The sequence below is a fragment of the Bos taurus genome, chromosome 1 (assembly GCF_002263795.3).
Source record: "Bos taurus isolate L1 Dominette 01449 registration number 42190680 breed Hereford chromosome 1, ARS-UCD2.0, whole genome shotgun sequence".
NCBI lineage: Eukaryota > Metazoa > Chordata > Mammalia > Artiodactyla > Bovidae > Bos > Bos taurus.
In genome coordinates this window covers 58,588,913-58,615,188 of record NC_037328.1, presented here as the reverse complement: position 1 = coordinate 58,615,188, position 26,276 = coordinate 58,588,913, and the positions used below count along the sequence as shown (strand labels likewise).

At 37.2% G+C, this 26,276-nt stretch overlaps 1 protein-coding gene and 1 pseudogene across 5 annotated transcripts in view; both read right to left on the bottom strand.

Annotated features, from left to right (window-relative positions):
* The window catches only part of GRAMD1C (GRAM domain containing 1C), a 99,390-nt gene that overhangs the window by 3,105 nt on the left and 70,009 nt on the right, over positions 1-26,276 (bottom strand). For all 5 annotated transcript variants that reach the window (XM_059891361.1, XM_059891414.1, NM_001103229.2 and 2 more), the window contains 9 exons: positions 25,831-25,990; positions 16,970-17,107; positions 11,266-11,384; positions 9,456-9,598; positions 8,588-8,691; positions 6,708-6,884; positions 5,171-5,228; positions 3,187-3,297; positions 2,707-2,812 (listed from right to left, as the gene is read on the bottom strand). In XM_059891361.1, coding sequence (XP_059747344.1) covers positions 2,707-2,812; positions 3,187-3,297; positions 5,171-5,228; positions 6,708-6,884; positions 8,588-8,691; positions 9,456-9,598; positions 11,266-11,384; positions 16,970-17,107; positions 25,831-25,990 — 1,116 coding nt within the window. The remainder of the gene's footprint in view (positions 1-2,706; positions 2,813-3,186; positions 3,298-5,170; positions 5,229-6,707; positions 6,885-8,587; positions 8,692-9,455; positions 9,599-11,265; positions 11,385-16,969; positions 17,108-25,830; positions 25,991-26,276) is intronic.
* LOC112448295 (uncharacterized) lies at positions 17,400-17,498 on the bottom strand (annotated as a pseudogene).

The window sequence follows — 26,276 nt, the reverse complement described above, 5'->3', positions numbered from 1 at the left end:
GGCATAAAAGACCATATATTATATGATTCCATTTATATGAAATGTCCAGAATAGGCAAATCCATAAAAACAGAAAGCAGTGATTATCAGGAGCTGAGAGAGTAAGGGATGGGAGTGACTGTTCATGACTCCAGGGCTTCTTTGGGGAATGATAAAAATGCTCTGGAATTAGACAGTAGTCCCTTTTCATTAGTATAATTATTGATATAATTGTATTTAAGTCTGTTATTACTGATGTTCTTTAGTCACTAAGTCATGTCCAACTGTTTTGCGACCCCACGGACTGTAGCCCTCCCCACCTCTCCCCTAAAGCTCTTCTGTCCATGGGATTCCCCAGGCAAGAATACTGGAATGGGTTGCCATTTCCTTCTCCAGGAGATCTTCCCAACCCAGGGATCGAACCTGTGTCTCCTGCATTGGCAGACAGGTTCTTTACCACTGAGCCACAGGGAAGCCCATAAGATGGTGAGATGGCATTACCAACTCAACACACATGAATCTGGGCAAACTCTGGGAGACAGTGGAAGACAGAGAATCCTGGTGTGCTACAGTCCACGGGGTTGCAAAGAGTCAGACACGACTTAGCAACTGAACAATTAGATAGAGGCGATGGTTGCACTACTTTGTGATTATACTAAAAATCCTTTAAAAAGTGAATGTTATGGTATGTAAGCTATTTCACAATAAAGCTAGGTTTTTTCATGGTTCTAAAGAAGGGAAGATTAGATATATTTCAAGAGAGGAATGGTCAGCTCTGTCAAGTGCTGGCACTGTAAGATGAAAATTCAGAAAAAAGGTACATTAACTTTAAAAGTCAGAGATCCCTGGGAGCTTAGCTTGGACAGTGTCAGTGGAAGAAATCAAGGCAGTGCACACAGAAGAGGGAGGAAGTAGATTAAATACATGCATCCAATTTTTCTCCCTCTTGCAACCCCACCAAAAGCACAGTAAAGGGATTTTTTTTTTTTTTTAAGGCATAAATCTACAAGGTCGGGCCAGGGTGGGTGCAGGGGGGATAGAATAGGCAACAAGAGCAACATGACTTTGGAGACTGGAAGGAAGAAGCATGACTTAGCAGCTCTGAAAACACTGAATCCCAAGCCAACAGTAGAAAAAGTTAAGAACCAATCAAATCTACCCTGAAGAATCCTCAAAAGTCTCAGGAATTGACAGGTACCTTTAGAAGTGGGAATAAAGAGGAACTGAAATAAGAATGACTGGATGAACTTTTGGACATGTGGCCTCTCCTACTACCTGGGCAGAAGTCTGAAGTCCTATTTTCTGGACAGGATAAACAGACGATCTTTGGTAGCCTGGCCAGGAGGATGGCAAGACATCAGTAAAGACAGCAGTACATACCAAGAATAGGGATTACACACAAACATGTATACTGTGTGCTCAGATTGTCCCATTGCCCTGCATCCTCTATCCCTCTCCTCAGTAAGCTCCTAAAATGCTGGCAGCCAGCCCTTAATCCTTCAGGGAGGAGATTGAAAGAGTCTTCTCTGTGGAAACTGTCAAGAGTAGAGACCTAAAGATGCCGACATCAGGATTTCTCAACCAGGCCAGCCAGATCTACTGAGAAGTTCAGGGTAGACCAGCCCAGCTCACACGTTAAGAAATTTGGATCCACACAGGCAGACAATTCCATTAAAAAAAAAAAAAAGAAAATTCAGAGAAATTTGAAATTTAAAAAGTGATAGCAAAAACTGAAAAACTCAGTAGAAGAATTTAAAGATTAAATGAGGAAATTTCTGGGAAGAAGAATAAAAAGGCAAAAAAGATGGAAAGCTGGAAAGAAAAGCTAAGGTTAGACAACCTATCCAACAGAAGGCCAATGCCTGATTACAGGCACTATAGAAATCTCTACTTTTCAATTCTGAAAAGTTGTTTTCTTATTATCTAAAATATATTTATTTCAGTCCTTCTTGTTGTTCATTCACTAAGTCATGTCCGACTGTTTTCAACTCCATGAACTGTGGCACGCCAGGCTTCCCTGTCCTTTACTATTTCCCTCAGTTTGCTCAAACTCATGTCCAAAGAGTCAGTGAGACTTGAAAAGTACACAAATCTTATAATGGGAGTATTAGTCTTTATTTTTCAAAGGTAATCCTAAGTTTTGATTCATAGAACCAAGCAGCACATATTGATGACAAGAGAGAATGCTTACGGAAAACACCAAAATAACCTAAGTGTTTATTCTTCAATGGGGAACTGGTAAAATAATTATGCCACACATGTACAGTTGAATTCTACATGCTATTAAAAGAAGAAGTGCTTTATATGCTGATATAGAAATATCTCCATGATACACAGTTAATAGATAAAAACAAAATAATGGGCAGTGTATACAATATCTACCATTTCTATAAAAAGAGCTAATGTTAAGCATGAAATCTTATATAGAAGGATCAATAAAAAGAATGAGGTAGATGTATACATACTGATGTGGAGACACCTTCAAATACATTACTAATTGAAAAAAGGAGGGTATGCAATGGTAAGTATAGCGTATTTCCATTTTTTAAAAAAAGTATTGATAAAAGTAACTATATACATAAAATGCATAATCCAGAAATGGCAAGGTTAGATGCCTCTAGAAGGGATATTTATTCAAATAATGTTATAGTGAATTTCTCTCACAGCCAGAATAGCAGCTGAATCACTGGGATGAGTACCAAGTACCATGGGACACAGAGGTACCAACCTGTTCCAGCGTCACGATGGAGTCACGGAGCACTCCTTTTAAGCGATGGGCCTGGCCTTTGCTCTTTTGAACAGCTTCCACTCTTGACACCATATCAGAGGCTAAACTGAAAGAAAAATACCATCTTAAGATCAGGAAATAGGGACTTCCCTGGCAGTCCAGTGGCTAAGACTCTGCGCTTCCAATGCAAGGGGCCCAGGTTTGATCCCTGGTTGGGGAACTGGATCCCACATGCCACAGCTAAGAGTTTGCATGCAGCAACTAAGACCTGGCACAGCCAAATAAATAATTTAAAATTTTTGAAAGATCAAGGGAATGGCTTCTAGCCTTTTCCAGAAACCATTAGTCCCATAAATGTGCAGGTAAAACAAAATAGTATATGACTAAAGAGAAGTTGGCAGCAAACTCTCTAAAACTGGACTTAAATTTTCTGCAGCACAGGAATTATTGAAGTAATAGGTTGTGGAAGGGAAGACTTACTTTAAAGATTTCTCTTCTTGGAGATGAAGACGGTAAACAGACTGAGCAGCATATTCTATCTTTGACAACTTCAGAGACAGCATCACATTCAGCAAAACTAGCAACAGCAAACTAGACAGAGAAAATCAGACCTGGTTAATCCACTCTCACTCAGACCTAAAGCATTGCTAATGCTGAAGAGACATGCAAAAGCTTCAAAAATGCATATTACCCAGACTAGTTTCCAATTAGTTATTATTTAAATTAATTATTCCTATTTTATTGTATGAAATAATAACTTTAAGTACTAAGTGGATGTTGAGGGAAAAGTTGGAAGGTAACTAGTTGCAAGTAACTTCATGTAAGGACAATGAAGTCCTCAAATAAGCAGGTTGGGATTGTCCCTGACGTCTCTCCTCTCTGCCAGGTATCCTAACCAGTGTTGATGTGCAACCACCAGCCTAGAAATCTACCACATTAGCTTTCAAGATCTATTTTGGGGTACTTTTGTCTTAAGCAATTATACATGCATAGTACTGTACTTCAGAAAGGAAATGAAGATCAACATGGATTTGCTCTTAGATAGATCATTATGTACCTCTTATTCCCAGTGGAAGCCAAAACAAATGCACATTCAGCAAAAATTCCTTCTGGTTCAACTTAGACAAAATTTCAAATCCCAAACAGACATCAATGGTATCATATATAAAATGCTACTTGTTAAGTACGCTTACTTTGTTGGTATTCACAACAGCATGTCAAGTGAATGAATGTATCTCATTATATATATATACAAATACATAGGTGACATCATATCTCTCATTTTTTCCTGTTAAAATATTGACTTGCGTTAAAATATATAGTATTCACTTTTACCCATCCTGAAGATGAAAACTAAGGTAGTAGCAAAAAAATCAAATCTATGAAATGGCATAAAAATCAACATTTAATATCTGACTATAAATTTTCTGCAAAGTGATACAAAAGATCACAGATAATATATACTATACAAAATTGTCACAGCAAATCAATTTAAGCAGAATATGAAAAGCTTTTATAAAACTTGAAGGTACAACAAACATTTTCTATGTTCTGAAGTCTATAATCAGAAAAAAAAGGCTGATATAAGAATTTCTTTCCAAAAAATACACCCAGAGCGTATCATCCAGTCAGAACTAATTCAATTAAATCTGATGGACTACCCCATGACCCAAGTATAGACATGAAGATAACAGGAGTCTAAATATGACTCACAGAGAAGATTCCAAAAGAACACTCTGAGATTCAGACTAATTACTCCAGTATTTCTCATCCTACAACCCTCAGATTACTTGCGTCAGAATAACCTGTGCAGTGTGTTTTAGAATACTACTGATTCTTGATCCCTACTGAAAACCTACTGACTTAATCTATAGTATTGGAGCTGAGAAATTTATGTTTAATATTTTTTAAAATTTAGTTTTAAATTTTATTTATTGGCCATGCCACACAACTTGTGGGATCTTAGCTCTCAGACCAGGGACTGAACCTAAGTCCCCTGCATTGGAAGCACAGAGTCCTAACACCTGGGCCACCGGGGAAGCCCTGAAATCAGTAGTTTAGCAAGTGATTCTTATGTATAGCAAAGAATAAGGACCACTGGTCTACTATAATGGAGTAAAATAGCATTTTGGGGATTTTAGCAGCCTGCATATATCAATATTCCCTTTAAGTTTATGGTATTTCCCTAAAAACCTATGATGGTAAAAACAAATCAAATTAACTTAAAAAACAAAAACATTTACTGAATGTGTATTTGGTATTCCCTTGAATTTAACAGTTCTTCTGAAAATCATTCAAAACTACCAGAGTGAAACATATAAAATTACTGTTTATGTAGGCCAAAATTGGTCAAATAGTAGTAATGTCTATACAATAATATACAAATATTTTCAAATCTTTTTGGAAACCATTAAAAGATTAAGTGAGGGCACAAGCAAAATAAGCACTCAACACAAATACTTACAAAATACTCATCACCACAATAAGGACGGTGTTATAGCTTTCAATTTCCTTTTTCTTTCCTGCAAATTACAAAAACAGAAGGCTATCTGAGACTCAGGGTTGTGATTAAAACTGGTAAAAGTTTAACTTCATTTGAAAAATACTGGAGAAGAAATTTGTAAAATTATTTGTAAAGACACAGTGAGTTAGGGTGCACCCTTCTTTGACTTCTGATATTCTAAGCAATATTAAACAAATCTACAAAAAGAAACCTTATATCAGTTCTGCAAATTTGACCTATATTACAAATTAATTTGTTCTAAAATTAAGTAAGCAATTCAATATATCATGAATGATCTCTAAATTTCATCTCTGCAAATATTTGAGTTAGTTCTATGTATATAAGGCTTTGCTCCTTAAAAAAATTTTTTTGATATCATCCTCCCCTGTTCTTTGTTGCCCAAATTTTGTTGCCAAATCCCAAAATTAAATAGTCATTAGGTTTAAATGTTAGAAAAATATATTCACACTAAGGTGTTGGAGAGGACTCTTGAGAATCCCTTGGACAGCAAGGAGATCCAACAAGTCCATCCTAAAGGAAATCAGTCCTGACTATTCAATGGAAGGACTGATGCTGAAGCTGAAACTCCAATACTTTGGCCACCTGATGCGAAGAACTGACTCATTTGAAAAAGACCCTGATGCTGGGAAAAATTGAAGGTGGGAGGAGAAGGGGACTACAGAGGGTAAGATGGTTGGATGGCATCACCGACTCTATGGACATGAGTTTGAGTAAGCTCTGGGAGTTGGCGATGGACAGGGAAGCCTGGCATGCTGCAATCCATAGGGTCACAAAGAGTTGGACACGACTGAGTGACTGAACTGAACTGAACTGAAGATATAAACCTTAGAAGAGGATCTGATAATGTAGAAGGATGAGGGTGTATGACAGCTTCTTATTTCTGAGAGGGAGGGTGTTATAGTTAGTAGGGACAAGATGTCTTCAAAATTAAATGCAGAGATAATAAAAGTCAAATTCTATCTCTGAAGTTTTACTGAGCTGGCCCTGACAGTATATAAAGATTAAAAGCATACAATCATTGTAGTAGATTCAAGGGTAGAAATCAAATGTCTGTAAATGCCTGGCAGAAAATTAACGAATGAAGCATCCCTCAGTGGGCGAGAGTGATAGGGACCAGTGACCTGGCAAAAGTACACACTCAGTTATATGAGGCAGATACTGCTAGGCTCCAACTGATCGACTGCTGCTCTGAAGGCATGTGGGTCCAGCGCTATCATATCTGAGTTTTTATATAAAAATGTCCAGTTTTTAAAATACCAGGTAAGTCCAGTACAGTACTTCTATTGGCCACATGCCTGCCATTTTGCAACTGCTCCTTTATGTATTATTCAGAGTTTGACAAATATTATCAGAAAAGAAGAGAAAAGGAGCTCTCCTAACTGACCTGGCTTATAAACAAGAGGTATATTCTGCTTCATATAAGTAAATCTATAAAGACAAAAAGAGCTTTTATCTTTGTTTACCAGGTAACAGCTACCTGTAATATCCCCTTTGGCCTCTAAACTCATATCTCCAGAAGAACGCTGAGAAGAAATTTTAGGAGCTGTTTCTGCTGTTCTGTTGAATGTTCGCCTTCTCCTTCGCAGGCCAGTAAGTTTTCCAGGGTCTTCCATGGACTGATTTACCATAGATTCTTCCATTAACAAATCTGATTCTAAAAGGAAAAAAATAATCTTTAGATAGTGGAGAAATCTTCTCAGCTATAATATACAGAAGGGTTGGTTGTTGTTTTGTTCTCAGTTTGCTTTTTTTTTAAGCCTCGGTAACTTTTACTTAATAGCTTTACTTAATAGTTAAGCCTTGGTAACTATTACTCAGGTTTCTTATGGCGGATTCAAACTTTACTCTTAATGAAAAGTTACAGAGTGTACAATGATCCCATAACGAGGTTTCATTATTCCAGGAAAAATGAACTGTATTAATTAATGATGGGAACCATCAGAACAGATTTGCCATGTGACATATTAAATATTAATGTAAAGATTTCAGTTATGGAAACAACAGGCTACCCACTTACATTGGGTCCCTAGAAAGATTTCCAAGATAGATTATAGTACTTGATCATCAATCTCAAAGGAAGAAGCAGCATGCTGCTGCTGCTAAGTCACTTCAGTCGTGTTCGACTCTGTGCGACCCCACAGACGGCAGCCCACCAGGCTCCCCTGTCCCTGGGATTCTCCAGGCAAGAACACTGGAGTGGGTTGCCATTTCCTTCTCCAATGCATGAAAGTGAAAAGTGAAAGTGAAGTCGCTCAGTCATGTCTGACCCTCAGCGACCCCATGGACTGAAGCCTACTAGGCTCCTCCGTCCATGGGATTTTCCAGGCAGGAGTACTGGAGTGGGGTGCCATTGCCTTCTCCTAAGAAGCAGCATACAATAGTTCTAATTTACAATGTTCTAATTTGCAAAAAAAAAGAAGCATTGGTAAAGAAAGTCTGCAAACAATCTAAAAACTTTGTTTTTCTCAATTGTTTTGACCTTTCCCTTCACCAGACTTTTCATTAGAAGTTCATTATCTATCAGCCAAACTTATCTTTGAGTTTCTCTTTCCTTGCTCATGATTTGGAGTTTAATAATGAAACAGGCAATGAGAAAGCAAGGAAAATAAATAACCAGCAAACCGGCTAGTGAAGCCTTAAATTACCCTGAGTTTATTGGCCACCACCTTTTCTTTAACTAAATTAATCACATTCATGTATATGTGTGTGTGTGTATATATATATGACATATATATGTGTATATATATGTCATATATATGTATAATTTTTCTTCATATTCTTTGGAATATCCAAAGAGAACAACTACATCACTTCCCCTCCACCAAATCCATACATGAACATGGTCCCATGGCTAAGTGGGCCTGTGTAAACCCAGGAGAACTACATCGGTAAGGGAGGTATGGGCCTGAGGACTCTCCAGACCTTCTTCATGAGCACAGTACATGTTTATAATCAGGTCACCCAGCCCCTCACTGTAGTCAGCTTCCTTGGCTCCTTGCAGAGGGAGGGAGTGTGACAGCTCCTAACTGTGTGATCCTGGAAAAGTCACTTAACCTCTCTCTGTTTTGATATTTCTTCTTTAGTAAAACGGGAAAAAAAATTATAGGTTTGCAGTGAGTTGATATTTATAAAACACACAGGGCAACATCTGGCATATCATAAACATTATATAAGTGTTTGGTAGATCAATGAAAATTAGAAGTTTTTAAATTTTAAGTGTAACAGTTGGAACCACTTCAGTAAGAGTCATTCCAATGCCATCTACCAGTTCCTACTATGAATCCAATTGAAGAATCCATCCATTCTGTTAATAAATGCCATTCTTACAAAAGTAGACAAATCAAGAAATTTACAAACCAAGCTGTTTGAAATAATCTGCCAGCGAACTCCAGGAATTCTTCTCAATTAAAGATTTGATAATAGCCCATGGTTGTTTTTTGTATTTCAAATCTGTTGAAACTCTAATGAATAAGGAAGGAAGAAGAATATTTAATTTACAAGATTTAATCACATTATGAACACTGCAATTAAATGTAGGAATGAATTCAGTGAAAAGCCAAAAGGATGTAAAGTCACTAAGACTACAAATAAAATTGCTCACTGAAAATAAATTCTTTAAAAAAATTACTGGGAGCTGCTAATAATTTCATCAACTTGGCATTTTATTTCTTTGCTTTCTCAAACTCTGAATTTTCTTTATTTAAATAGCAATAAAGGCTCAAAATAAACTAAATTTCCTAAATGCCGTGTATAAAAAATCTCTAGTGGTCATACATTAGCTGAAAGTCACTACGCTAGCTGAGACTAGGGCAAGTATATGATGGGCCCAGCACCACCTTCAACATAACCAACATTTCTGGTCTCCCACTGCAACAGAGCTGTTTACTGCCCACCACATGCTCCTCAAATCTCCCAACCCTCTTGCCGTTAAACAGGGTCCTGGAACCATTCTGGCCACTGGATTGTGAGCACAACTCTATAGCTCTCTCTCCTCTGGTAGTAACCGAAATGATACATATTCTGGATTGTGCAGCCCCAGAGGTCAAAGCCTCATCAGCCTGGGTTCTTGAGTGAGGCTTCCCACCCTTTGCTGACCACCAGTGGACATGCAAAGTAAGAAATAAAGTTTTGTTGTGTAAAACTGCAACTAAGATTTCAGGATTGATACATTGCCAGCATACAATGTAGCCTGTCCTGACTAAAACACTCCTTTACAGTAGCTCACCTCAGTCGGCATTTCTGCTTTGAAGATGGGATGATACAGTATCTGTTGAGAGTATAGAAGTAATCATGGTAGGGGACATCATGTGTCAGCACTTCTGCATCTACCAAATAAAACTGTGCTTCCCAACTTTCTTTATACAGTCTCTGCCAAAATAAGATGAAATTTTTTTGCATGTACATGTTTAATACACGAAATTCCCTGCCAACTTAGAACATGTATACCAGAATTCCTTCTCACAAATTACAAAAAAACATGAGGAGCCTAAATACAAAGCCAGAAGGGCCTCCACGTTGCTATGTAATCTACAAATTGAGAAGAAGGGATGTGCAGACATAGCATTTGCTGCCTCTCTGTCATTTCATTGTATAACTTTTTCCCTTCATTTTAGGCATGCAGAGGAGAAAGAAACTACATGATCTCTCATCTATGTTAGCAGTTTATTAAGAATTTCAAATGTTCCTGGTAGAGGAACAATTCAAAATTCAATTGAACAAAGCCAGGACCCCACCCTAAAATTCATTAAAGTTTAATAAAAACCACTCTTCACCAAAAAAATGAAGGAAGGGGACAACCAGACAAAACACTGCTTTCCCTAAATAGGCTTTGAAGTGGTTGCTGGCCAACTCTTTCTCATTTTAACTATACCTATTCTATTTATCCTCTAAAGTTATCAAAGACTATCAGATACCAAAAAGAAACTTCCCTTAAATGTTTGGAAATCTTTGGAAGAGAAAATTTGAAGTCCTTTTGAACAATGATGGACAAAAACTATGATAGCAAAACTAATTCAGATGTTAATAGATATTTTCTAACTCTGCAGAACAGATATACTATACAGATATACAGCACTTCAACAAAACCGGCTGAACATAAACCTCAGTATATGACAGTGCCTGCTGGTCACAGAGTAGACAGAGCATTAAATACCTAACATTCTCTTCCTCACATGTCATAGCAGCCATCTAGTTATTTGGCCCTAACCCTTGACATGATCCTGTAAATCAGATTCCAGTAGTATTCTTTTTTTTTTTTTTAAACAAAAACACTTATTATGAAAAAGTTCAAACATATACAAGAGTAGAAATGAACATTACACAATGAACCCTCATCAGCTCATCAACCAGCTTCAATATTAACTCACATCCAGTCCTGTTTCATCTGTATCTCTCCCCACATTCCCTCCCTCCACCTTCATCTTCTGCCTAGCTACTTTTAAAAGATATCCTAACCACCAATATAATTTCATCCCAAAACACATCAGTATATTTCTCTATCAATTGCTCAGCGGTGGTGGTGGTCTAGTCACTCAGTTGTGTCTGACTCTTGTGACCCCATGGACTGTAGCCTGTCATGTTCCTCTGTCCTTGGGATTTCCCAGGCAAAAATCCTGGAGTGGACTGCCATTTCCTTCTCCAGGGGATCTTTCCAACACAGGGATTGAAACCACATCTTCTGCATTGTAGGTGGATTCTTTACCACTGAGTCACCAAAGGATTCCATAAAATTCCTCAGTATATCCCTTTAAAAGATAAATGCTCTTTGCTTTAAAATATAACAACCGTACCATTACAGAACATAGAAATGAACAATTTCTTAAATCTCAGAAAAGCCTTTTTACAGTTAGCTTTTATGTTGATTTGTTTATGTGCCTCTTAAACTCTTTTAACCTGTAAACAGTTTCTCCTTCCTTTTTTGTCTTGTTGTATACTTGTTGAAACTGTCTTGTAAATTGGTGACTAGGACCTATGACAGGCATCTTTTCTCTTTGCACACGCATGGTTCTTTTGGAATACTGGCGGCATAGACATACCTGCTTTTCAGTGGCCGTGGTACACTTTCCAGTTAGCGGATTGTTAAGGACTATAGTGTAAGTCATTGTTCTCAGCCGGTCACCTCCAGGTTCCACATTCCAAGGGGTAGATACTACATCTAATCACAGCAAAAAAAGTTAGTTAAAAGAGTAATTTGAAGGGTACAGCTTGTAATGGAATCAAAGAGAGAGTTTTTGAGCTATTTAAATTTTTATTTGTGACCAGTTCTAACTTCCTTATAACTGTATTATTCATTTAACGTTAAAGAAGAGTAAAGTCACATCAGGTACTCTTCTTGCATGTGACATTCACCTCATCTCTGATCCATTTACTTCTAAATTGTTGTCTATTCAAACATTTTTTCTTTTCTCTAGAAGATAAAATTAAAAGTGTATCATCAGTGGGCTTCTTTTTAAAGTTCCCAGTACCTACAAAGAGAAGTAATGGTGTCCACTTATCAGAGACAGAACATTTCAACACTTCCATCATCAAGGACAAGACCTTGAAAGACATTTGTCCTTAATGTAGCAATATGATCTGATCTCAACTTGTGGAGAAATCATATCAATGAGAAATCATACAATGTTAATGGCTTCTTTGCCAAGATCTTTAACCAAGGAGGGGGCAATGGAATATAAATAAACTACATAACCTTTTCTATATGAAGAAAGCTCTAGAAAAATCTATCTTTATGGCAAGATTTTGTAAAAATTCTATTTCTTTTGCTTAGCAACAACACATTGAGCAAAAACACACTTTGAACAGAAATACTGTGGGATTGGAGAAGACTCTTGAGAGTCCCTTGAACTGCAAGATCAAACCAGTCAATCCTAAAGGAAATCAGTCCTGAATATTCATTAGGACTGATGCTGAAGCTGAAACTCCAATACTGTGGCCACCTGATGTGAAGAATTGACTCATTTGAAAAGACCCTGATGCTGGGAAAGATTGAAGGTGGGAGGAGAAGGGGACGACAGAGGATGAGATGGTTGGATGGCATCACCAACTCTATGAACATGAATTTGAGTAAGCTCCGGGAGTTGGTGATGGACAGGGAAGCCTGGCGTGCTGCAGTCCATGGGGTCACAAAGAGTCAGACACGACTGAGTGTCTGAACTGAACATCTTTAGAACATAGCACCATACAACAAAGTTCATTTAACAAGCTAACACTAGGAAAATACAGGTAACAGCATCATGAACTCTATTCAAAGATCTGACTAAGTCACCTAGCACAACTGTTCTTGTTGTTGTTATTTAGTTGTTAAGTCGTATCTGACTCCTTGTGACCCCATGGACTGTAGTTTGCCAGGCTCCTCTGGCAAGAATACTGGAGTCGGTTGCCATTTCCTTCTCTAGGGGATCTTTCTAACCCAGGGATCAAACCCAGGTCTCCTGCATTGTAAGCAGACTCTGAGCCACCTGGGAAGCCCTACCTAGCACAATGGACTTAGGCAATTAGTATATCTGGCTGCTGCACATCAATATCCTAAAACAGAAGCTTTTATCTAACCTACTACCCATCATCAAAGGAAAGGAAACAAGGCTTTATGATATATTCAATTTTATTTAACTTCTTTCAGTCAGCTAAGCCCAGGGATTTAATGAGGGATCCTGAAGCTGCCTGTTGCTTATCTTTTGCAAAAAAATTTTGCAAGTAAATTAAACAGGCAACATCTCAAATTATGGGATCTATAATACAGAATTTGTTTAAAAAATGATTTATTTAGGTGTACAAGAGATATAAAATTAATTATAAAATACTTTGTAAAATATCACTTTGGTCGTATGTCATCCTGTTTCAGAAAAATTATACAAATAGTTCATTGTTAACCAGTGACTAAATTTAAAGATATCATCGAATTCTGCCATTAAAACTGCACACTATTCAACAAAGATAAAAGTCTCTCTTTCACTTGTATTTTCATCAGTGTTACCAACAAACCTATTGAATATCACGTGCCAGAATGTAACAACATTTTGGAATAGTCAAGCCCCCGGTACCTAAGTAAATTTCATCATAATATAAAGAACAGATGAAGTTATAAGAAAAAATGGCAACAGTATACAAAAAGACATATGAGCCATTTTGATACAATAAGTTGAAGTAATCAAAAGCAAAAATTGCAAAATAAATAATTCAAGAATCCTTTGATGTAATAAAATTTAAAAATTGGTGAATCTTCACATCCACTAGGGTAACCATTATCACAAAAACCGGAAAATAAGAGGTTGGCTAGATATGGAGAAATTGGAACTTATATGCAGTGCTGGTGGGACTGTAAAATGATACAGCCACTGTGGAAAACAATATGGCAGTTCTTCAAAAAATTAAATATAGAATTACCTTATGATCCATTTCTACTTCTAGTTCTTACCCAAAGGAACCAAGAGCAGGGATTCAAACAGATACTTGTACACCAGTGTTCACAGCAGCAGCATCCACAATAACTAAAAAGTGGAAATAACTCAAAACTCCACTGATAAAGGAGTAGGTATACAAAATGTGGCATAAACATACAATGGTTTAGCATTTATTCTTAAAAAGGAATGAGAGGAAATCCATACTGCAATATGATAAACCTTGAATACATTATGCTAAGTGAAATAAGCAGTCACAAAGAAACAAATACTGTAAGTGTGGTATTGAAGAGGACTCCTGAGAGTCCCTTGGACTGCAAGGAAATCAAACCAGTCAATCCTAAAGGAAATCAGTCCTGAAAATTCATTGGAGGGACTGATGCTGAGGCTGAAGCTCCAATACTTTGGCCACCTGGTACAAAGAGCTGACCCATCAGAAAAGACCCTGATGCTGGTAAAGATTGAAGGCAAGAGAAGGGAATGATAGAGGATGAGATGGTTGGATGGCATTATCGACTCAATGGGCATGAGTTTGAGCAAGCTCCAGGAGACAGTGAAGGACAGAAAAGCCTGGCGTGCTGCACTCCATGGGGTCCCAAAGAGTCAGACAGCTGCGTGACTGAACAACAAAAGCATAGGAAAATTCATAGAGGCAGAAAGTAGAACGGTGTTCATCAGGAGATGGGGAGAGGGGAAAATGGAGCGTTACTGTTTACCAGGGACAGAGTTTCCGTTTGGGGAAGATGAAAAGTTCCAGCGATGGTGATGGGTACACAACAATGTGAATGCACTTAATGCCACTGAACTGTACACTTTAAAATTATTAAAATGGTAAGTTTTATGTTATGTGCAGAAATAATACCACAATAAAAAAGACTGGTGAATGTAGGTGATGGGTAGGTTTCATTATACGATTCATGCAACTTTTCTAAAGCTTTGCATTTTTTTCAAAATTAGAAAAATTGAATAAAAAGACTTAAAACCAAGCTTTACATTATAAAAATAGTGTCCTATAACCATAAACAAAGATTTTAAAGAATTCAAATTAAGTGATTTTTATTAAAAATTATTAAGAATAATTATTATTCTTAATAATTTAAAATACATTTTAATTATAAAAAAACAGATCCAGAAGTAGCCATCTTAGTGCCGAAATTAGGTTAAATCCACAAATAACTGACCATACTATATTATCGCATTAAACTCTTAATAGTTTAAAAAGAAGCTTTTGAAACCTGTTCTCAAGAAATGCAACTTTGATTACCAGATAATAAATTCAGAAGATAATAGAATAGTGTGCAATCATAAGCAGATTATCTCTTTGGGGGCAAACCTTCTGACTAATTCTAGGTCTAATGGCAACACGCCTATAACTATTTATACTTGTGATAAGCCAGAAGCCTTTGCTTCCCAAAGCCATTTATAGCATCAGATGGCAAACACAGTCATCCATACTGAAGCTAGATATGATATCAGACACCAAACGCAGCTGTGATTTAAAAAAAAAAACACCTTCATTTTGTACCAACGTGGAATAACATAGCTAGTTCCCTCTGGGCCTTTCCAGCCATAAAAATGGCAGTGCAATATCAACAGGCATCATCTTAGAAAATTAAGAGATACAAAATATCCAGCTCTTCTGGAATGGCAAATTCTCCAGGCAGACATGAATAGCAAGAACATACAAAATAGATTCAGAACAGATACAATGTTAAACATGAGCTACTGAGTGAAAAGAAAGATTTATATCCCTCAGGTATTATACATTTTTAAAACTGGAAGAACAGGGGAAAAATTAATGATTTTTAAAAACATGACATTTAATATAACCACAAGACAATAGCTATCAATCAGAAATTGCTTTGCTACTCTACTATGAATAATAAGAAAAAAATTACTTTTTTATATCTAGTCTGTATCAATGTTATAACCTATGAATATGTAATTATGTTTACATAAAAGTTTCAAATAAAGGAATAACATCTAATGGTTAATAAAATGGTTAGATTATACATTATATTTAACTTGACTCTCTTTGACTATGTCAAATGACTCAGCTTATATGGATCTCTGCCACTGGTGTTTTCTAATTTTATATAGCAAGTTAAACCATATGTTCCCAAAGTTTCTAAGATATCTTGAAATATTTAGGATAAATTCAATTTCAGGTTGGCTATATGCTTCTTTGAGATGTTTACCAAAATAGAACTTTTAATACATAATCAATAAAATCTTTTTTATAACTACCTTCCTAATTGGAATATTTTCATTAAGGTAGACCATAGGCATTGCAACCTCAAGTCTCCATGAATTTGCAGAAAAAACATACATGTGTACCACTACCCAAATCAAGATAGAGAACTTTACCAGCATCCCAGAAGCTCCCTTCCAGTCTTTATCCACCCACAGCAGTCCCCACAGCAGTTAACTACTCTGCTGCTTTTATGTCTATAAATAAGTTTTACCTCGTTTTGAACTTTAAATAAAGAAATCACAGTATGTACTCTTTTATGTCTGACTTCTCTTGCTTAATACTACACCATACCCGTAAGATTTATATGTATTGTTAGCAGCAGTTGTTTTTTTTTTCATCGCCACACAGTATTCTTTTGTGTGAACATACATCTGTTTATCCATTCTACTACTGGTGGATATTTGGGCTGTTTTGAGTTTGGGGGCGATTATAAATAATGCTGCTATGAACACGGCAGTACACGTCTTTCAGAGTACACTGGTACCCATTTCTGAAGGTTATATGTATCTAGTAGATACCACCAAATCATTTTGCAAAGTGGCTATACTAGTTCATACTCCACTAGAATCCAATTGGCTTCCTAGGTGGCACTAGTGGTAAAGAACCCATCTGCAAATGCAGGAGACACAGAGGTGCAGGTTTGATCCCTGGGTCAGGAAGATCCCTGGAGGAGGGCATGCCAACCCACTCCAGTATTTTTGCCTAGAGAATCCCACGGAGCCTGGCAGGCTACAGTCCATAGGGTCTCAAAGAGTCGGACACAACTGAAGCAACTCAGCACACATGCACAGAATCCAACTATTCCACAATGGAATCCTTTTAAATGGGGCTCAACCCAGTTGAACTGCTATATTAATAAATAAATGGAGTTTTAGTTCTCAAAGGGTCTGAACTTAATAGTAGGTAAGATCTGACTAATTGAAAAATTATACTGTTTACATGTGATTTTACCCAAAACACCTAAACACCAGTTTCTACATCACCAAAATAAAATTGAAGCCTGTCTAATTTTTCCCTTTGACAACATAAACTTTCTAAGGATAATAAAATTCTCCCACATTTATCATTAGATAAGAACACAAGACCAACCTATTATATTTCTAGAATTAGAAAATCTCTGCATAAAGCGTGAACTGGTGAACAGCAATTCAAACATTCTTTCAGCACTGATATGAAACACACGGTTGATATAAAGTCTTCCATGAAGGTCTTTCTCAAGAATGTTTTCTGGGGAAACAAAAAACACAAAACAAAAAGGGAAGACATCAAAGAAAGGTAATTTCAAAGTTTCATTTTGTTTGTTTTGGGCACAAAATGGCTTTTAAATGTGATTACAATGATCACAGCACATTACATGACACTATTAAAACTCTAAATTGGTATTATATACATACATATTATGTATAACTATACATAAAATAGACAGTAATTAAACTATATATGATCAATAGTTGTCAAAAACCAAGATATAGAAATATTTCATTTGCATGATATCAAACTCCCATATCATATATCATTCAAAAGAACAGTTCATGAATTTCTGTATCATCCATGTGCAGCGGCCATGCTAACCTCTGTATCATTCTGATTTCAATATATATGCTGCCAAACCAAGCACTCAAAAAAATATTTTTAAAAAAGGAATCTTTCAAGAGTGACAAGGGACACATAGCAGGTCCTATTTCTGAATGTGCATACATATTAAGTAAATATTAAGACATGAATGGCTTTAATATCTGCTGTACTCACTATCCTACTAGTCTGAATAATGTTTCAAACTTGACTTAAAGTTCACTCCCCCAAGACAAGTATCACTGTATTCACAATCTGTTCTCTATATCACACATTAAAAGAAATCTTTCTGAGAGAGAAAAATAAATATCATATATTAACACATATACATGGAATCTAGAAAGATGGTACCGATGAACCTATTTGCAGGAAAGCAATGGAGACACAGGCATAGAGAACAGACTTGTGAAACAGTGGGGAAGGAGAGCGTGGGACAAATGGAGAGAAGAACATATACACTACCATATGTAAAAGAGATGCCAGTGGGAATTTGCTATACGACTCAGGGAGCGCAAACTGGTGCTCTGAGACACCTAGAGGGGTGGGATGGGGTGGGTGGTGGGAGGGCAATTCAAGAGGGAGGGGATGTATGTATACCTATAACAAACTCATGCTGATGTACAGCAAAAACTGTCACAATATTATAAAGTAATTATCCTCCAATTAAAATAAATTAATTTTAAAAATAAACGTGTAAAAAATAATTAATCAAAAAAGAAATCCTTCTGAAAAGTATTCCTCAAAGCTAAATAAAGCCCAATGGAATACTATATTTTTTCTAAGAACCTGACAGCAATGTTGAAAACTCTTTTGTAGAAAATAAGGAAGCTCGCCTCTCCTCGTATTCCCTGGAAACACTACATGAAATAGCCCATGCATTCACGATGTTACCACATGCCAGGTATTGTGCTAAGCAACTCAGAGGTATTCACACATATTCTCACAGCAAGCCTGTGAGGCAAGAGCTATTCACATCTTCATCTCCATTGTACAGATGAGGAAACTGCAGCACTCAGAGAATTGCCAAAGCTCCATGGCTAGTCAGTGACTGAACTGGAATCTGAAATCATTCTAGCTCCAGAACACACAAACTTAACCCTATTCTACAGTGCAAGGAATTTAACTCAGAAGAATCTAAAGGAAATGGCAGGGCTGGGGGACATCTAGGAATAGGAGTCTGGTAGAATAAAGGAAATAGAGTAAAGCAATCCAATTGAAATTTTAATGATTTCAGGACTGGAGTTATTTATTATTTCACGGATTACGCCCATCATTACAGAATGAAAACTGTGACAAAAGCTCCCCATAGCTCACAAATCAAGTTCTAAGAATTATGTGTTGAGCATCTGTCCACATTAAGCCACGGGAAGCAGTCAAAGTAAAAGGCAGTGGTCTAAGAAGCAGGAAAGAAAAATCCCTCCAGCTCTGCCTTCACTCCAGCTATTCCTCATGAAATGGTCTGTCTCCCTGTTTTGTTATAGGTGCAGAGAAGTTAGGGATAGTGGGTAGATACCAATTTACCTCCTTCCTGCAACAATACTACGTGTAGACAAAAGCATACACATGGTAGGCACTGCAATCTCAAGTAATGGCTCCTTTGGCATAGAAATTAATCACTGAAACTAGGCAATTTACTAAGGTTCTGTAAGGTAACTTCCCAATTAGGCTTGAGAAATAGCTTTTTCTGACACAGAAGTAATATATGTTCATTATGACTTCCCTGATAGCTCAGTTGGTAAAGAATTCCCCCTGCAATGCAGGAGACCCTGGTTCGATTCCTGGGTCGGGAAAATCTGCTGGAAAACGGATAGGCTACCCACTTCAGTATTCTTGGACTTCCCAGGTGGCTCAGCTGGTAAAGAATCCACCTGCAATGAGGGATACCTTGCTCTGATCCCTGGGTTGGGAAGATCCCCTGGAGAAGGGAAAGGCTACCCACTCCAGTATTTTTGCCTGGAGAATTCCATGGACTGTATAGTCCTCGGGGTGTCAAAGACTCGGACACAACTGAGCGACTTTCACTTTAACTTTCATGTTCATTGTAAAAATAATTCATATATTCACAAGAAAGCAAAGAAGTACAGGTATTCTATGTATGCTGATCATCACCTCCACAGAACTTATCCCAACTTGTAATTATATTTTTACTGACTTAGTGCCTTTTTATTGCCTCTTTCCTGCACTAGACTCTAAGTTCTATGTGAGCAGGGATCATGTTGATTTCAAACACCTAAGTACATTACGAGTTTGGCACATAAGTGTTATATAACCATTTTTGAATGAATAGGTGACTGTGGAAAATACAAAAAAATCATAAGTAAAGTCGCTCAGTCGTGTTCAACTCTTTGCAAACCCATGGACTGTAGTCTACCAGGCTCCTCAGTCCATGGAATTTTCCAGGCAAGAGTACTGGAGTGGGCTGCCATTTTTTTTGCAATGATATCTTCTAATTTTTTATTTTTTAATAATTTTAGAGGGACAATGAACTAAACTAGACTTTATTCCTATTTTTCCCAGTAATGTCTTTCTCTGTACAAGGATCCGGCCCAAGGTACCATGTTTGTACTTGGTTGTTATCATCTTAGTCTCCTCCAATCTATGACAGCCTCACTTTTTTCTTGTTTTTCAATGACCTAATACCTTTGAAAGTACAGGTCAGGTATTATGTAGAATGTCCCCCATTTTGGGTTCACCTTAGGTTTTTTTCATGATTAGACCAGGGTTTGGATTTGGGGGATGAACACTACAGAGGTGAAGTACCCTTCCCCTCAAACTCAGGGGGTACATATAACAGCATTAACCTTGATTAACCTTGATCAATTGGTCAAGGTGGTACCTGGCAGGCTTTTCCACTTCAAAGGTATTATTTTCCTCTTTCCATATTCTATTCATTAGAAATGAGTCCCTAAGTTCGGCCCATCTCAAGGGGAGGAGAATTCAGCTCCACCTCCTGGAAGGGAAAAGATCTACATATATACTTTACCTATATTATTTGGGGCTCTGTAAGGAAGACTCCTGCTTTCTCTCCCATTTATATATTTATTCAACCACGGGTATCAGGATGGACGTACAAAGTCAGTTTATACTTTGGGTTATAATCCAGTACTATCATTATTTATTTTGCTGCTCACACTTATTTTTTGTTTGGCCATTAGAAGCTCTTTCAGGTTGATGCCTATGGCCTTTTGACATGCCTCTTTTTTTCTTTTTCAAGCACTACTTTATATTCTTGCACTATATCTGGGCTCATTTTGTATATTCCCCACCCTAGCCCTTCCCAGCTGGCTCTAGTGGTAAAGAACCCACCTGTCAACTCAGGAGACATAAGAGACCTGGGTTCAATCCCTGGGTCAGGAAGATCTCCTGGAGGAGGGCATGGCAACCCACTCCAGTATTCTTGCCTGGAGAATCCCCTGGACAGAGCAGCTTGACGGGTTACAGTCCATGGGGTCACAAAGAGTCAGACACAAGTCAAGTGTGCACTGTAGCCCTAAAAGCAGCCATTTCTCTAAGGAGTCCTGGAACTATTATTTTTCAAAAGTAAGTTTCCTTCCTTAAATTTCACATTTAAGAAGGAAATAAATTGTATTCATAAAAGTATTTCAATACAATGTCTTCATATTTCATTTAAACTCTACTGTTAGATAAAATGTTCTGCATCATGACTGATAAAAACATAACTTGTGGTATTACTACCAGAAATTAACAATAATACCTTTTGTATGCAAACTGGTTCAAGGAAGTAAGGATATGAAATAAACTATTTCCACCTGGGATTATTTATTTATTAAATTCATGGTACTTTAAAGCCTCCTATCTAAATAACATCATCAGTCATATTGCTGGAGCATATTAAGCTAGCACGTGGTATTTTAAATGGAGAAAGGAACACTGCTCAACTTAGTAGCAGGTTACTATTTCCAATAAAGAATAAATACTATTTCAAATATAACAATTTGAAAGTGGCCAATGGAAAATGGTAGGAAAATTGAGACAGATAAATATAAGAAGTACCTTGGCATGAATAAAACTAAAACCACTGAGCACATACTCAACACATGTTGGTAGTATTTTGAGTACGTGTGAAAACATGCATTAGGCAGGTATGCAGGAAAGGCAGGTAATTTGGAGTTTAATTGAGTAACTAAAGAGACACAATTTGTTTTATCTTCCATTCTCTAAAAACTGGTGATCAGGGCTTCTATGCAATACAGAAACGACACCACTATTATTCTTTCTTTATTTGTAGATAAAGATGCAGTTTATATGAGTTTTAATGTTACTCTTTAGGTAAGTTATCATTAATGTGAATTGTATGGGAAGTGAATGAGGATTTTTTTTTTAAAGGATCACTCTTATAAAAGAGCAGATGAGAAAGAAAAAGAAAAAAAAAATCTCATTTGATTCTTTCATTGCATCAATTGAGATGATGCAATAAAATGATGATTTGGGTTTTTTTCCCTTCATTCTATTAAGTGACAAATCACACTGATTAATTTTTGTCTGTTGACCCATTCTCAAATTCCAGGAATAAATCCCACTTGGTCATAGTGTATAACCCTTTTAATGTACTGCTTTTGTTTGCTCATATTTTGTTCAGGATTTCTATGTCAATATTTGTAAAGGATATTTGTAATTTTCTTGTAGTGTCTTTGCCTGTCTTTGGTATCAGTGTACAAGTTTTCAAAATATATTCTGGATGCAAAAACAAACAAACAAAAATCCTCATTTGCGTGTCACTTATGTGTCTGGCCACTGGGTGCCAGAGCAGGTCTTCCTACAGGAGAAGCTTGGCCAGGCAGGGATAACTAACTCACATAGCTGCATGCTGTTGTTCTTTAGTTGCTAATTCATGTCCACCTCTTTTGCAACCCCATGGACTGTAGCCTGCCAGGCTCCTCCATCCATGGAATTTCCCAAGCACAAGTGGTAAGGACGCTAAGAGAGTCTAGTCATTCCTGGTGCTTGATCCTTTCAAAAAAACTTCCTCTCATTGAGTTTTTCAAAAGAATACAACTGTCTTCTTAATACATTCTAATTTTTAAGAACCTGTTTATTTTTACTTATGTTTTTAAGAGTGTAGATTTAGTTTTCACCAAAGATACTTCGGTGTTTCCAAGCCAAGGTCAAACTTGATTTGGATTTGGTTTTCCTGGATTTGGTTCAGTTTTGGATCTGGATTTGATTTTAGATTTGAACTGGATTTGATTTAGATTTGACTTGGATTTAACTTTGGTTTTCATGGATTTAGTAAACAGCCTTTCAGGGGTTTCCAAACCAGGTCTAAGCTGAACAGGAAGTGGACTAGAAATACAGTCATGTCAGACAGATCCAAACCACAGCATGTCCCCATCAGCAACCCTCCAGCAGGAACAGTAATATAACATGCTGGTACAGAAGAAGGCATAGCAAAACTCCGCTGGCACGGCTCTGCTTCCTGAAATTTCAAAGTAGTCAGCCACTACCCTACCCTTCCTACTGTCTCCTCACTTCACTGACTTCAATGTCAGTAATCTTACAGCTAAAAAAAAAGAAAACTCCTTGAAGTGACCTTGACATTTCATGACTTGATAAGCATGACAAGCCCAGGTTATTGGTTATAACTTAAAGAAAGTAAAGAGAACATGATTTGCTCTAAAGTTTCCCTTAAGCAACTGATTTTTGTTTTGACTGAGCGACTTCACTTTCACTTTTCACTTTCATGTATTGGAGAAGGAAACGGCAACCCACTTCAGTGGTCTTTGCCTCGAGAATCCCAGGGACAGAGGAGCCTGGTAGGAGGCCATCTATGGGGTCACACAGAGTCGGACAGAACTGAAGCGACTTAGCAGCAGCAGCAGCAGCTACATTCAAAAAATTAAGGTCAAGGCATCCAGACCCATCACTTCATGGCAAATAGATGGGGAAACAATGGAAATAGTGACAGACTTTATTTTCTTGGGCTCCAAAATCACTGCAGATGGTGACTGCAGCCATGAAATTAAAAGACACTTGTTCCTTGGAAGAAAAGCTATGACAAACCTAGACAGCATATTAAAAAGCAGAGACATTACTTTGCCGACAAAGGTCCATCTAGTCAAAGATATGGTTTTTCCAGTAATCATGTATGGATGTGAGAGTTGAACCATAAAGAAGGCTGAATGCCGAAGAATTGATGCTTTTGAAGTGTGGTGTTGGAGAAGACTCATGAGGGTCTGCAAGGAGATCCAACCAGTCCATTCTGAAGGAGATCAATCCTGAATACTCATTAGAAGGACTGATACTGAAACTGAAGCTCCAGTACTTTGGCTACCCGATACAAAGAGCCAATTCATTAGAAAAGACCCTGATGCTGGGAAAGATTGAAGGCAGAAGGAGAAGGGGATAACAGAGGACGAGATGGTTGAATGACATCACTGACTCAATGGACATGAATTTGAGCAAGCTCCAGGAGATGGTGGAGGACAGGGAAGCCTGGCGTGCTTCAGTACACAGGGTCGCAAAGAGTCAGACACGACTAAGCGACTGAACAACAACTACTTTTGAAATCTCTCTCTTCCCTTCTCTTTTTGTGGTTAAAGAAAGTAGTAAGATTTATAGTATTACACCATGCAGATTTTCATTATGATTTTTTAAAACTCAAACTGTATTAGACTTAAATGTAAGACCTGAAACCATAAAACTTCTAGAAGAAAACTTAAGCAAGTACATTCTTTGACATCTTTCTTAGCAGTATTTTTTATGTCTTCTCTAGCAAGATAAATAAAAGCAAAAATAAACAAATCAAACTAAAAAGCTTTTGCACAGTGAAGGAGATTATAATGAACATGTAAAGGCTGCCTAATGAATGTCAGAAGATATTTGCAAATGATATATCTGATAAGGGGCTAATATCCAAAATATACAAAGGACTCATACAACTCAACAACTGAAAATTACCTGATTAAAAAAGGAAATGAGCAGAGGACCTGAATAGACATTTTTTCAAAGAAGACACACAGATGGCCAACAGGCACATGAAAAGATGCTCAGCATCATGAATCATCAGGGAAACACAAATGAAAACCACAATGAGGCACCATCTCACACCATCAGAATGGCTATCACCAAGAAGATAGCAAATATCAAGTATTGGTGAGAATGTGGAGAAAAGGGAACCTTAGTACACTGCTGGTGGGAATGTAAACTGGTGCAGCCATTATGGAAAATATTAGGTAAGTTCCTCAAAAAAAAACTAAAACTAGAACTACCATAAAATCCAGTAATTTCACTCCTAGGTATTTTCCTAGGTATTTATCTGATAAAAATGAAAACACTAATTCAGAAAGATATATGTACCCTACTATGTTCACTGCAGCATTATTACAATAGCAAAAATATGGAAGCAACCTAAGTGCCTATCAACAGATAGAAGGGATAAAGACAATGTGGTATAGATATATACAATGGAATATTGTTGTTGTTTAGTTGAATTAACACTTATCCATGAATTGTTAAAATCAAATGCTAAATTATTAATGATCTCACTAGAGATTAAAAAATAGTGTTCCTGTGGCCTGTTAGATTCAATAAAATAGATAATATAGTTTCTGGTGGTGGTTGTAGTTTAGTCGTTAAGTCATATCTGACTCTTGCGACCCCATGGACTGTAGCCCTCCAGGCTCCTCTGTCCATGGAATTCTCCAGGCAAGAATACTAGAGTGGGTTGCCATTTCCTTCTCCAGGGGATCTTCCCAACCCAGGGATAGAATTCACATCACCTGCATTGCAGGTGGATTCTCTACCACTGAGCCATCTGTGGTAAAGGGAAGCCCAAAATGGAATATTACTCATCCATAAAAAAGGATGAAATCTTGCCATTTTTGGCACAGATGGACCCAGAGAATATTATGCTTAGTGAAATAAACCAGACAAAGAAAGACATATACTGTATCATTTCACTTATATGTGGAATCACAAAACAATGAACAAGCGTAACAGAAACAGAGCCATAGATACAGAGAACAAACAGGTGGTTGCCAGAAGGGAAGGAGGCGGGGAAGGAGATAAACAGGTGAGTGAGATTAAAAGGTACAAATTTCAGATACAAATAAGTCATGGGTAAAAAGAAAAAAAAAGTTGCTTTTCCATCGCTACTGCTCCATTTCCACTGACTCAATGCATGGGGTAATATAGGCTAAATGTGATGAAGATCTTCAAATTTCAGGCTTCTAAAAAGTGATGATGGGTTAGATTTAGCAGCCCCTTTCCCCTGTTTCTTCCATCATTTTTTGATTCTTTATAGAGTGAGACTGTATTTGGTACAAAAAACAATTCTCAATCTGCACACACTTGATACAAAAGTAAACATTAAAAGACAAAACTGAAATTTTACTTAAAATTTATAAGAAAGCCTTTACCTTCATCGACAGAATCTGAAGTGCTGCTTTTGTCCAGAGAAAGATACTCATTTTTATTCAAGTCCAGTGATTTTGATGACTGTCTACTTAACCTCTTTTCTGAAGTTAGTGAAGGACTTTTGATCTGTTTCTCACTTTGGGGTTCCTCTTTCCATAACCCCTAGAAGGCAAACAATGAGTTCTTTAATAATAAACACATTTTGAAATGCTGCTCTTTGAGAGCTTTGCTTGTTATGTTTATATTACATTTGGTCCATAAAATATTGATAGATAATATAGATGATCCTAAAGCCATCTTCTTATACACTAATGAACAATACATTTATGAAGAACATCATAAAGAAGAACTCACAGACAGTTAACAACATGTGGATCACTTAAGTTGAAGGGAAAGGGGAAAAATGACAAAAATAATGGAGTGGTCAGTTCTTTGGGGTGTGCAAGGA